This window comes from Mytilus californianus, unplaced genomic scaffold, assembly GCF_021869535.1.
Source record: "Mytilus californianus isolate M0D057914Y unplaced genomic scaffold, xbMytCali1.0.p SCAF_1, whole genome shotgun sequence".
Lineage (NCBI taxonomy): Eukaryota > Metazoa > Mollusca > Bivalvia > Mytilida > Mytilidae > Mytilus > Mytilus californianus.
Window position 1 is genome coordinate 89,119,256 of NW_026262581.1, and position 15,171 is coordinate 89,134,426.

The 15,171-nt window shown below is 31.6% G+C and overlaps 1 protein-coding gene and 1 long non-coding RNA gene across 5 annotated transcripts in view; one reads left to right on the forward strand and one right to left on the reverse strand.

The window, feature by feature from the left end:
• LOC127710157 (uncharacterized) overlaps positions 1–15,171 on the reverse strand; it is a 460,084-nt gene that overhangs the window by 93,832 nt on the left and 351,081 nt on the right. The window lies entirely within an intron of this gene.
• The window catches only part of LOC127709794 (uncharacterized), an 86,384-nt gene that overhangs the window by 58,926 nt on the left and 12,287 nt on the right, over positions 1–15,171 (forward strand). For 3 of the 4 annotated variants that reach the window (XM_052215438.1, XM_052215461.1, XM_052215454.1), the window contains 4 exons: positions 8,055–8,146; positions 11,136–11,220; positions 11,784–11,855; positions 15,143–15,166. In XM_052215438.1, coding sequence (XP_052071398.1) covers positions 8,055–8,146; positions 11,136–11,220; positions 11,784–11,855; positions 15,143–15,166 — 273 coding nt within the window. The remainder of the gene's footprint in view (positions 1–8,054; positions 8,147–11,135; positions 11,221–11,783; positions 11,856–15,142; positions 15,167–15,171) is intronic. The other variant, XM_052215443.1, reaches the window with a different exon arrangement.

A 15,171-nucleotide genomic window follows, 5' to 3' on the forward strand; every position in this document is an offset into this window, starting at 1 on the left:
CATTGGATTCCAAGAACTCGCGCGGACAAAATGTGTGGAAGAAAAATAAGAAAAAAAAGAAACGTAGAATAACAGTATGTCACCCCAACTCCGTTGAGGGTGCCATAATTATCAGTGTCTTGACAAAAATAAGTGCATTGCATTGAATTAGCTAGGGAATTTACTAACATTTCAAAATACAAGAAGACATCCGCAAAATTTAGGGCGTGTGATATGAATGTTTTTTTTTCTTCTTCAAAATTTGCATTGTCAATGAAAGAGTACGTGAAGTACTTAATAACGTTGAAAGAAGTTAGTGAACAATTTTCGTCATTTACAAATGCTTATTCCATTTGAAGTTACAATGTAACTCAATCTTTTAAGCCATAGTCCAAATCTATTTTCATTTAAAAACGTTGCGTGCGTTATTGTTTAGAAATATTTGGTTTGTATTTGTCCGATCTCATTTTATTTTGTCACGTTTCAATGCGTTATATTGTCTCGCCTCGACGAATGCGAAATAGCGAGACTCATGCGTGCTGTGTCCGATGTTGGCGGCGGCGATGGTGTTGTAACGTGTAAAGAGCGATCAATGGATCCGTATCTGAATAAATCAGGATTTCAAGTGTTCAACTCAATTTTTCACCAAAGCCAGTTGTCTTATTCAAAACAATTAACACATCCTTAAATGGATTCACAACGCAAAATATATACAATGTACATAAATCAAAATGCAAGGTGAAGTACCTCATTCACAATGCATAAACACAATGTTTCATAACTGAATATATATACACAATGTCACTATGCAATCACTATGCAACATGTATAAGACCGATTTATTCACAATGTCACTAACAGATCACTATGCAACATGCAACAGGCCCTTTATTACACAATGTCACCAACAGATTACTATGCAACATGCATCAGGTAAGTATCACACAAAACATATGAACACAAAAACAAACATATATATATATATATATATATATATAACTTCTATTTACAACGTCCACCAATATGTAGTATCACCTTGTGAGTATGCAACTAACCACAACAACACAATGACACATTTACACTTGCACAAATCCTTCCATGCACAAGGAATATATATATAAACACAGCTGAACTCGCGCACTAACTATCCCTATGAGTTTCCGCACAATGAATATTATCCAAACTGGTAAGGTTAAACGAAGTGCACTTTCACTTATACACTTCCACAATATAACAACTTGCAACACCAGCAAGTATACACCATGTATTCTCACTAATATACATCTATGAAGTATTCACACTTCCACAATAGTACAACTTGCATTCTCACTAATACAATAACTTATTATATAAGTTTCACTTTATATCACAATCACTATTGCAATATCCACATATAAATCCGAACACTATTTATATATCCTTTGGAATCACTAAATTCACTCTACTTACCAGTTGGAATATAATCCGTGATGTTATCACTTCAACGGTCCACATAAAACTGACAGAGTTTCTCTGTCTTGGGCTGGTTTATATACTACCATCTGGATCAGTCCATTATTCTTAAAGGGGTGAAAATCAAGACTATACCAACTTTAGGGGTGTTTTAAGTAACAGATGGTGCTCCAACTATGGAGAAACTTATATACATATAGAAACACAATAAATAGGAAAAGACAACTGGTATTTCACATCAAAATAAATGAACTATGACCAATTTCCGTTACAGTGTCAACAATGTATTAGTTTATGATTATGTCATTTTAAGGGGAACTACAAGTAGTAGGTCAATGGTATTTGGTATGAGTTGTATTAGCAATTGCAAATCCCATTTCAATGGAAATTTGTTAACCCCGCCCCTCAGTTATGATCTATTGACTCTGAAACTTGCATAATTTACATGTTAAAGCTAGTGATTAGGTCAGTTTAACATGAAACATTAATTGTTTAAGTCAATAATATTTGGCATGCAATTGTATAAGTATTTTCATGTCTCATTTCCATGGAGATTATATGCCCCCTCCTCCTCACCATGGTTCACTGACTTTGAAACTTTTGCATAGTTTACATGTTAAAGTTTGTGTTATTGTCATTTTAAAAGAACTCCCCTTATAATAAGTCAACGGTATTTGGTATGGGGTTGTATTACCATTGACATTGCACGTTTCCACCGAGATGTTTGGCCCTGCACCTGCAGTCATGGTTTATTGTTTTTGAATGTTTTGCATAGTTTATATGTTAAAGTTTTGCCGTTCTAATTTCAACATGAATTACAACATAATATCACAATTACTTAAAAGCGAGACATATATCTGTGTCAACAGTTTTTTTTATATGTTGTTGGTTCATAGGCAAATGAAAATATGCTTACATTGGAAATGGAAGTATTCACATGAACCTGTAATTTCAAGTTATTTTCATTTCGTGTGGTGCGTTGTGTAAAATTTTTGGTTGATTTGTCCAATTTTGTTTCGTAGAGGATATTAACAGAAATATGTACAGTAACAGGAAACTGCTACTGCATTGAAGTTGAAACAAATTATATATGTTTTTGACATTTTGACAAAACTAGAAAATGTATTCAGTTTATTGTGATCCGTCTATTGTTCTGACAACATTTTGGATAGTTTTGAGCTTAAGTGTTTTAAACAATCATGTCATACATCAAATCCGAGTGCCCAGATTTTGTAAATGAATCGTTACGTATGGTCTGTGATAGATACAAAGTTAAAAAAGGGACAAGTGTTGTAAAGTATTTTGTTCTCTCTTCAACTTTTCACGGTTCTAATGGTACAGTTTTTTTTCGATGTACAGAATCTTGTATAAACGTTTTCCGTTCATATGTAATTAGATCTTCAAAAGTCAACATAACCAAAGTATAATTAATAATAATGATAAATCAAAGTACTGAAGTACTGAACATCGGATGACCACAAGTTCTTGAGGATGGTCAAAAGCACTTGTCTCAGAAAAAACAACATATCTCTTTACCTGAAACTGAGGTTAATGTACAGAGATATATTTTTTTCTGAGACAAGTTCGTGCGTGGATGATGAATAAATGACAGGAAATTCAACTTCACCGTAATAACTATTATATTGTAGTGATACTATACAATTATAGCCTTTGTATGAGGTCGATACAAGGATATATTGACCTGAAAGAAGTATATTGACTGAGGACGAAGTCCGAGGTCGATATACTTCTTTGGGTCGATATATCCTGTATTGACCTCATACATAGGATATAATTGTTATATTATTAATTTCCGACCATATTTGTATGAAAATCGTCGTTTGATTTTGTTGGAAATATATAGATATTATATTGTCTCCTAGACAATAACAACATATTAGTTGTTATTTCATTTATTTTTTATGTTTGTTTTTTAAGATCTTATGAATTTGAAGATTGTTTTTTCTTCAAATAGGCGATCATAGATATTTTTTAATAAAACTTTTATCAATATCATGAAATTCATTACATGACGTCACAAAGTATATCGGTTTTTATATATTCTAAAAATAACCGTACAATATGCTTTTTGCTATGCAATATGCTTTTTGCTATCCGCCGTTTTCTGTCTACCTTCGAAAATATAATTTAACATGTGACTATCCCTGAACGAATCAAATTAGTTAAAATATACGAATTAATAATATAAATCAGTATACACTGATTTGTTGTTATATATTATATTAAAATAACAGTTACATATATATATGATTTGCATCCATTTGTATATCATTCTATTCTACTATTCTAATAATAGTACAATGCAAGTGCATGGTGGACACTTTTCTGTAAAAATTCGATTTTTCTAAGATTGGATACGAGTAGGCATTCATATTTTCCCGCAAAAACAATTACAGAGTTACCGGTCCTTGCCGCAAAACGTTCTTTGAGATATTCTTCCGCATGCTTTAACACAATTTTTCGGTACGTGTGCATTGATATTATCAATGATTTTTACTTATATATTTATATATCTAACTACAAAACATTTTCATATTATTAATTTATGTTGTAAACAAAAATATTTTTATCAGTATTCATTGAAGAGATGTATTTATATCAAACGATAAGGAATGTTATTTTGCACTCGTTTATGTGCGCATATTTATCATGTTTATAGATTGGTTACAAACACAAAACTAATTTACATAATGGAAATCTAGGCGATAGCAATACATCGGAATAACCTCAAGGTCATCGCGATGTAAAAATTATTTACTACAGAAAATCAATTCTAAAAATTAATATTATAAAACATTGAAAAATACACCATATTTGTGTGTAGTTATAATACAATCTTAAATGTCATGTCAAAACTTTGAAAATCCTGTATGCTATTTTTAAAACTGATTGTCAGATCGTCATATTCGAAAATATTAAAATTTGATTGACGTGTGCATTTATATGTGTAATTGATATGTACACAGTATTGATCCAGATAGAGTTCTTTCGACATGGAATCATTCCTCCCTAAACAATTCCAGTCAAAGTTTTGTTTTATTCAAAATATTATATTACCGGTATTATCGACACAGTAAATTCTTGCGCTGACTATCAAAAAGAAATGCCAAGTTATTATGAAAGTCAAAGAGTACATATATACACTTTAAAACATGCTACCTGTATTTTCATATTTCATGTAATACATTCATTGAGGTATAAAAATAAGACATATTTTTCCATCTCATAACCTCCATATTGGGTAATAAGTTGTGCCTACTAGTAAATTTCAAACCCCCTATATTTTATCTTCTATTGTTATATTTCATTTTTAAGTTCTTCACAAATGTTACGTTTTTGCTAATTTTGAGCATATTGCTCTTTATCATTTTGTACTTTCGGCTATCAAATATTTGATGTCTAGTACCACTGACTAAAAAGCAAGCCGTCTCATAGCAGATGAAGTTTGAAATTGTTTTTCCATGCAGAATAGCATTGTATAGTGAAATTCAAAAAATGAACGGCAAATACTAATTTTGAGATTTTCCTATTTCTTTTTTGTGGGGAATCACAGGCATTTATTTGTCTCTGAATTTTTCCATATATACCTTTAATAATATAACATTAGGGTATACTAGTATCTGCCTTTTGTCATTCAGAACTAATTAAAACGAGAAGTGTTGAGATCTAGAAAAACTTAGCTTAAGCATTGACCTAATAAAGTTAATGTACTGGTCCCTGGTTACTATAGTATCGAGAAAGCAACTCCTTAACGTTTTTAGGCTATAGGAAAAGGAGGAAGTTGGACAAGGCCAAACATTACTAGTATATCGAGCTTAAAATTCAAATTTTGATTGATGGCTGTTATAACAATGAAACACTTTGAAAACAATAACTAGATTAGATATCATTCTTTGACGACACAGGGCATCAATTTCAATTTCCAAGCAAACAAAGAAAGCAGGCCGCGAATTCCATTCGTTTTTAGAACCGGAAACAGCGCTAGCGCACACGTCGACAAAAAGATCTTGCATTATTATGCTTATAGTACATGTTAAAATAAATAAAATATCTTGACTTAAATAGTTAGTTTTGTCGAATACAGCTCTTTATACCATTCAAGCCTAAATTTCGTTGAAATCCATAAGATTTGGAAAATTTCATCAAAGTCTTTTTTTGATGCCTTTTTCGGGTATACTTTCTAACGTAACTTTCGAAGCGTTCGACAACATTCTTTCTATTTTACTTTGTCGCATGATCGACTTGATCGATGTTGAGAGAAAAATAAGGCCTTTATCGTACCCTTCAAAGCTAAACATGCTGAATTAACATATTCTTTTGTGGGGGAGCGATTATATGTTGACATGTAGATGTCTTTCTGTTTTATTAGCATAGTGTTTGTATGTGTATACATGATTTTAAATTCCTCTAGAAAACATCCATTTTCAAATAATCCAATGCCAACAGTATTTTCGTCTTTTAGATGTATATTTATTCTATTTTTTATTTTTCGTATAGCATGTTTAGTATAAATAGTCAATAAATCTCAAAACAAGTATAAAACGTTTGTTTCTGTCTCTGTTCATTGTTCAGTTATATATTAATTAATTTTTTGCCATAATTTTTTAAAACATTTATTCTCAATTATACTATCTAGTTAGACTTGGGAGGGTTAAAAGCTAAAAAATATTGTAATGACATGATATGTCCATTGTCGAAGACTTTATAGCTTGTAAGAGGCATGTGCTGTGTGAACTTTAGAAGTAAGGAGTTTTGTATGTCGATTAATTGGGTTGCCTGTCTGAATTATCTATGTATACTTCACATCTCCTTTAAATCATATTTAGATATTAAAATATGTTAACATGTACAAATATTTTATTTTTATAGTCTAAGAGTCGTTTTTTCTTCTTATTATTATCCTCTCGTCTTATGTTCATCACATTCAACTCTCCTGCCACGGTAAGATAGCTAGGCATCGTCCAGCGCACACCCTCTCTAAATTATTCCCGTATTAAGCAATACATGTTAATCGAAATTAATTGATTTGGTTATATCCGTTTTTCAATTAAATTGTTACCTTCGAATTATCTTACTAAGTATCAATATGTATAACCGACGAACGAAAAAAAAGCATGCGCGGTGTTTCCCTAGGTTTTCATTTACGTTTCAACTATAACTAAACATTCATAAAAACGAGTGACTGGATAAAATATGGAATGCTCACATGTGCGTTTTATACCTTACAAAATTGCAGGAGTTTCGGGTACTTATAGAATAATGTCCCTGTGTACCGATATGCATGATTGATCACGATGCAACCTTAATAACTAAAATGAAGAGTTCAAACCCGACACTCTGCGGGATTGAAGGACATTTACTAGGTTTCAAATTGCCCCAACCAATCAACAGACTTTTACTATGAAAAGTCAGTAATATCTTCCAATCAGGTAGTAAGAAAACATTCAGTCCGAAGACTGTCCATCGTTCAACTTATAAGATCGCCTCCGAGGAGACGGTAATGAGAAATAAATTTTCGAAATGTTGTGCATCCTATTATAATCACAATAATTTCTTTTTCTTTTATTTTTGTGTTACGTTGCATTGTCATTTGCATCCATATTATCGCCCTTAATTCGAATGTTGACTCCAATAACTGTTTTTTTAGCCCAGATTATCAGGAAATAACATTGATATCACACTTTTGATTGAAATATTATTCAATTTTACGTTTTGACTAGAACATAACTTACAACACCTCATAAACAAATATGTTGAAAATAGCTTTTGATATGAAATCCTTTCGTATATCCTAAAATTGACAAAATTCTTCTTTGATACTAAGATTTTTATGAGCAATATAAAAATAAAGGAGATGAGGTATGATTGCCAATGAGACAACAATCAACCAAAGTTCAAATAAAGTGGATGTAAGCAATTATAGGCAACCGTACGGCCTTCAGCAATGAGAAAATTTATAACAAAACAATTAACGAAAACACAAATATGACAGACATGAACCAACGAAAACCACTGAACTACAGGCTCCTGACTTGGGACAGGCACATAAAGAATGTGGCGGGGTTAAACATGTTTGTGAGCGCTAAACCATACTTTGGATGCTTAGTACTGATATTCTATTTATAACTACTAATCTCGTGCATACTAGCTCCTATGGTCTCAAGGACATATTTTAATCTCATTTTAATGTCTTTGTTTTTGTTTTATTTCAGTATGCTGATTCAGAATCTGATGTGTTCCGTTACATTTTAATGTTTTTGTTTTTGTTTTATTTCAGTATGCTGATTCCGAATCTGATGTGTTCCGTTACATTTTAATGTCGTTGTTTTTGTTTTATTTCAGTATGCTGATTCTGAATCTGATGCGTTCCGTTACATTTTAATGTCATTGTTTTTGTTTTATTTCAGTATGCTGATTCTGAATCTGATGTGTTCCGTTACATTTTAATGTCTTTGTTTTTGTTTTATTTCAGTATGCTGATTCTGAATCTGATGTGTTCCGTTACATTTTAATGTCTTTGTTTTTGTTTTATTTCAGTATGCTGATTCCGAATCTGATGTGTTCCGTTACATTTTAATGTCGTTGTTTTTGTTTTATTTCAGTATGCTGATTCCGAATCTGATGTGTTCCGTTACATTTTAGAGAGAAGAATAGGGGTTCATTTAGATAAGTTTCCTAACACAAAACTTGCCAAGTAAGTCGATCTTAACATAATAAATATTTAATGTAATCTGTGCAACACTTTCTCAAGATTTATTGTATAAACAAATTTAAGAGCTAGCTTCCACTGAAATTTACATAAGGATCAAGTTAAAGTTGGTCGGGTTGATGTCTCTTTGACACATTCCCCGTTTCCATTCTCAATTCTAACTCAGTCTCCTCTATTCTATTCATTAAGAAGCAGGAGTCATTTGATTAAGAAAACTCTTTGTGGACATTAAAAAAAAAAGAAAAAAATTACAAAAGAATTTTCACGTCAGAGTTAAAAACCTTTCGAAATGATTTTAGCAAGTTTGACAATATAATCAGTTACAAATCATATATTTATCAATCAATTGACAAAGCAATAACAAGCCTAATCAGATTTATTCCATTTGTTGTTATAACCTTAGGGTCAAAGTTTAGTAATCTTTATAAACCTATAATCAAATGTTATTTAAACTGGAGATATTTGTAAACTGTACTTGTCTGAAATCTGCATGGTTGTTATAATCTGACGGAATTCAATTGAAATTCAATTACGTATATGATATTAAACGAAAATAACTGATCTAACTTACTGGATTTGTTAATGTTAATTTAAAAAAAAACATTTTTTTTTATGTAACTCGTCTTCTGATTGGTTGAAATATTTTGTCTATCAGCTCATAGACATTATTTTGTCATGTGACCCTGACGTCATCAACGTTTTTTTTCATGATTTACTCCTTAAAAATGGAATTTAGAATTAAAGTAAAGGAATGACTGTTATATTTTTTTCTCTCTATTCGAAATAACATACAAAATGTTATTTCTTCATAGACAGAAAAAAATATTATAGTCATTCCTTAAATAACTCATGAAATACATTCTGGATTTTGTGTTTGGGACAATGCCGGTCAGAAATGGAAGCAGCGATTTCAACATTCAGTTGGGATTTCTAGTAAACTTATTGAAGATCACAATCGTTCTAAATATAATGTGCGTGTCACTAAACGTTAAACATACGACAATAAATCGATTTCAAGACAGAATTGTTTTGTACTTTTCAGCTCAGTGGTTTGAACATGCCGTACAGGAATGTAACAATTTTATTATTACTGTTCAGTCTCACTTAATCAATTTTTCCCAGAGGTTTTCTTTTGTGTTAGCAAATTATAAGATCCTCCGGGAATAAATGACAAGTGTCATTAAAATGACATCACCTGACTTCAGTTTTATCTTGTTCTTTAGAGCACACTTGACAAAGATATATGAAATGTTTCTCTTTTCTTAACTATTAACTTATCAAACCTGCTATCGGATGAAAAACCTGTCGTGACTGCCTTAGGCGATTCATATTTCTAATTGCTTGTAATGATGATTGAAGGCATTAACACCACACTAGGTCCTAGTTTTCGGATACAACTGTGACTGTCAGGAGAAATGCCGATAGATAGATTTTTTTATTCTTCTTTTCTGAAACTATAACGCCAAATCTGTTCAAATTTCATATGAGTGAGGATCAGAGATGTCCAAATTTCTCAATTTAAGCTGATAAGGTTTTCATAAATAACGGAAAAGATGAGACGAAGGTTCCAATAAAACATTTCTAGAACTCATAGGATCTTTTGATAATACGAGAGAAACTTTGTAAGATTAATGTTCGTACGACTTATCATATCACACAATTATAGTTTATCTGAACTTTACGAGACGATATATTTTGTAACGTTATTGGATCCCCTACTTTTTTAAGTGATCAGCAACACAAGCGGTGGACCATGCAGAGTTAGTCGTTACCGCGAGGTAGTTGAACATTTGCTGTATTAAAATGTTAATATAAATGCGTGATACCTATTTCTGTGGGTATAGCACGTGTTACAGAAATACCATCAGGTACGCTAGAGACAAAACGTTTGGAAGCAAAATACATAAACAATATAAGACCATCAGGAAACAGAACTTCCAAAATCGCTGAGGTCAACTTTGCTTGCCTGATGTAGTATGTACAAATACATGGTCATAAATCGAAATATACAATGAAAATGTATATTTATATCTTAAAATCGGTACTGACAGTTCACAATCTGTGGCACCAATAAACCGATTTCTGGTCTCTGACACGTTGTTATGGCAATACCTTCATCAGGTCAAACCATGATACAATGGAGGCCAAATATAAAGTACTAGCAAAAAAATATCGAAGATACCAGTCCTTATCATTTTGTACGCCAGACGTGCGTTTCATCTACAAAAGACTCGCCAGTAACACTCGAATCGAAAAAGTTAAAAGGTCAAATCAAGTACGAAGTTGAAGAGCAATGAGGACCCAAATTCTGAAAGGTTTTGTCAAATGTTTTTGTCAGGTTTTTACCTGGGTAGACAATCCTCATTAGTATTTAGAACAATTCAAAGTTTCGTAAAACTTCAATTTATAAATATGACCATAGCAATGCTATTTCTTGTCAATAGAGAAATTCTGACTACTGGGCTGGTGATACACCCGAGGAAACCTCCAGTAACAGTGGCATCGACTAAAAGGTTGTAAAAATATTGTCAAAGATACCAGTTTAATAATTTTGCACGCCCGACGCAATATATTCTCTTTTCGCTGTGAATATAAACTACGTATCAAACGATATAAACGCAAACGTTCAGAAGAAGCTGATACAGTCAAATCCAATTTCCAATTGAAAACTTTGAAACGAAACAAAAACGTGAATATTATCTAAATCACACTTAGTTGAATTGCAACATTAGTTAATTGTATGTTATACATTTTTCGCGTTCATTGCCTTGTACAATGCATTTCAGTGAACAGTGAACAAATAAAAATGCGTATGGTAAATTTTGCGGTTGAATGTCTACCTTGAAAAAAGCAAAAATTGACACAAGCGAAAATTTGTCGATATACGGTATTATATCAGTTTTAGAGTACATACCAACATGACAGTCATATCACATCGCTTTATATTTATATAGTTTATTCATTTTGATTTCAGAAAGAAATTAGAAAAGAAAAATGTCCAAGAAAAGGCGAAGCGTGAACATCGCAGAGTTACAATGGCTGTTGATGCGTTCTTAAAGGTACACTTATTATATAAGATTAAATTTTTTGTATACTTTTCCTTAATTGTCTTATTGCAATGCAAATTTATTTTTACTCTGTGATTAGGTTACGGAATTAGAACCTACGTTAAATTTCTACAAAATTATAATCCTCAAATGTTTTCTACATCGACTTTCTTTCTGTTTAGATATTTTCTTTGTCTAGAATATTCTAAACATATTTCATAAATAGTGTGAACAACTTTTGATCTTATCTCCACATCGAATACCTACTTTTCAGCTATTTCTAAAAAGGCTTAAGCTTGCATTACATGTTTAAGAATATTAATACACAGTTATCAAAGTAATCAACAATATTGGAAACAGTTACAAAAACGACAAATAGATACAATGTACATGTCTTATACCTTACATCCATATGTTTTGGCAATATTTACTTAAAATTATTTGTTATGTGTTTTTCGTTCATTGGAAAAGCTAGATAAAAAGTTCCATAATTTCAGATATGGGGCTCGTTTAATTATTCACACTCCAATTAAAAGTTATCTTAAACTTTTTAAATTATTTGTTTTTGTTTCAAGGTCTTGAAGAAACACAATTTGGACAAAGACGACAAAATTGACAGAACAGAATTAACGAATGCTTTCCTAGATGTAAGTATTTAAATACATAATGAAGAAACGTATCAATTAAACCCCCCCCCCCAAAAAAAAACCCAACAATACAGTATGCATACGATACTTTCAGTCGACCTGACAGTTTATTTTAGTTAATGGATGCTTCGTGAATAAGCTCCCAGATCTTGTCTTGTTATAAACGATTAGAAATATAAGGCACCAATCATAATTCCAGACTGTAATGCATTCATACTTGTCGAGAAGATAAACCAATTTCTATTTAGAATCAACATTTTCACTTCACACCTATTCATAATATTTTTCCAGACTGTTGTGGTCCTCAAAATAAAGTTCACTTTTAGGGAAAAAGTGATTTTACTGTTTTGGAAGTTGTTTGCAATCTAAAAAAAATACAACCCAACCATTATTAGAAGACAAGAAACGGGACTTAAAAAAATGTTGTTTATTTCGGGGCCGTTTATAGCTTGCTATGCGGTATGACTTTTGCTCATTGTTGAAGGCCGTACGACGACCTATAGTTGCTAACTTTTACGTCATTTGATCTCTAGTGGAGAGTTGTCTCATTGACAATCATAGTTTATGTGAAATCAGAAATCAATTGTCATATATCATAGGTACGGATTATACAAAAAAAAAAAAAAAAAACTATGCTAATAATAACGGTTAAATGCTACCCTATGATTTTTTCTTCAATGTTTTGAATCGATGTTTTACTCATTTGAAAGAATGAGTTTCGAAAATGTAGATTTAATTCTCATATTCTTAAATCATTAACTACAGATTGATAAGGTAATATAGATCATTGCATTCAGACGCAAGCTTTAATTGCTTATAATTTATTCAACATTTTAATTTATTGACCGATTTTTGATGGAATTTTGCAGATCAGAATGTTATTTTTTTAGACTATGCCATTTAAGCTTAGTTAGTATATATACATATATAATATATATTCGTTTTACCATTTTCTGAGTTGGACTGAGAAAAAAAAATTCAAATAAAAATATTATAATATTTCTCTTTATCCCCTGTTGCACAGCAATTGGACATTGTCCTTTTGCTTCATATACATGATGTATTCCATCTATTTTAAACTTGATGAAATAACTCTGTTGTAATGTTAAAATGGACAGCGTACTTATATCAATCATCGTGTAAATTCATGAATAATTCTAGATGCTTAACCGAATGTCAATTAAAACTAAAAATTAAAGAATACACTTCCGTCTGGAAAGGTTCATCTGACATTTTTTGGTGCATTGGTAATCTTGAAGTTTTCGTAGTTAGCTCTTTTTCTGAAATGCCATAAGCAAAAGGTCAACTATCTGGTGAAATGAATGCTTAAATGGTGTATATGTCTGTCTGGCAGGGTTTCTCTGACATTAACTTCATTTTCATGGTGTATTTGTCAATGTTACGTGCTTGTGGTTAGGTCGGTATCTGCTAATCTAAGCTATATATTAACTATCTTTAATGAATTGGTATTATTTGAAGGTGTTTATGTTCGTCTAGGAGGCCTCATCTGACCTTGACCTTTAATTCATGGTTCATGGGTCAACGTCCAGTTTTTTGGCAAGACCCTTTTCTCAGATAATGTAAGCAGTAGGTCAACTTCAATAAGGTTGATGTCAAGATTGTCCGTCTAGCATGGTTCATCGAACTTTTACCTTATTTTCAATGATACCTGTAGTAAAGACTTTCAACATGAAATTCAATCATGATCAGTAAAGCAGGCGAGACATTTCAGTGTGTGTACATTTATTTGATATCTGTTGCAATCAGTTGTGTAAACTGTTATTGAAATTGTACATTTTCGGTTATTGTACAAAGTGTGCATTTTTTACTTTAATTTTGAAAATAATTCACTCTTGATTGGTAGGTCAAATGCTTGGTCTGTTGGTAGGGAACAGGCCTTTTATATATAAAACGTTTACTGTTGCTATATTAAGAGTGCTGACAATACTTAACAAATATAGTCAATCTTTTCATAAATTGTCAAGCGGTTGTAGCTTTTAAAAACGCAACACAGCTAGAGACTCTAATGGGTGCTGTATCACTCACCTAGCTTATTAATTAAACTAAATGTATGTTAGATTTTAAACGGAGCACCTAGATTTGACAGTTGAATTGTGATAAAGAGATTATATAAAAAAAACCTTGATATCCCATTCAGAAAAAAAACAACATTTACCTAGGTTTCTCATTGTTGACATATATGTTAGGCTGGGTTTTGGGTTTTAAGCAAATACAATCGCTTGAAAACAAATATGAAGCAAATTAAGCAGACATATTTTTAATCCCATGGCTGTATTGAGATATTATTCTGATCAGTGAGCATAAAACTTACATATTAATTATATGAAACTTCTCACTATACAATTTTATAAAAAAAATATAAGCTTATCATCTGCAAGGGTGGGCGAACATCTGAAGAGAATACCGTTATTGTTATTTTTAATAACTTTTTACGACCGTCACGTCACTTTTGCGTTATATATAACTGACTATAATTTGACTACTTCATTGACGGTTCTCATCACTCCAACACGTCATTTAAAGTGAAATAGTACTGCTGAATGTAATGATCTATGTAAATAAAGGCAACAGTAGTATACCGCTGTTCAATAGTCATAATTCGATTAAGCAAAAACAAATCCGGGTAACAAACTTATACCGTGGGAAACACATCAACTATAAGAGGAAAATAACGGAACAACAGAAACACTAAACTACAACAAAAGCAAACGCCAACATACATGGAAAACAACTCGATCTTCCTGTTTTAATTTATATACCCGGTTCTAGTGTTCTTCCATGGACGTTTTTTCTATATTTTTTTCCTTTTGTATAATAGTTGTACACGTTTTTGTCGAAATTCTAATTAAATTCTTATTCCCATTACTTTATACATTGTCCAGATTCTTTTTACAGCATGAATCATATATTTCATTAGCTTCGCTTTGAAAATAAATAACAAACATGCATCATGTTTTGTTTTCATAATTTGTACACTTATAATTTATTTTATTGCACACTATTAGTTAAGTTCTATGCCAAGCAAAACCTTTCACATTTGTTAAAGTATGATATTTATTGTCGGTTGTGTGCAAGTCCATAATGACATCACTTTGAAAATGTGCAGATACATTGATACTGAAAATTAATCGATAATTTACAAACGTATGATTAGTTGCAAAAAAAAAACCCAATAAGAGGCCACCTTACCACCAGGCTGATATTTAATGGCACAGTTCACTTACTTCTTTACATGTTTGGTCATTTCTTGTTATTTATCTACGAAGGTGAAACCAGGTGGCATCACAGAGGTAGG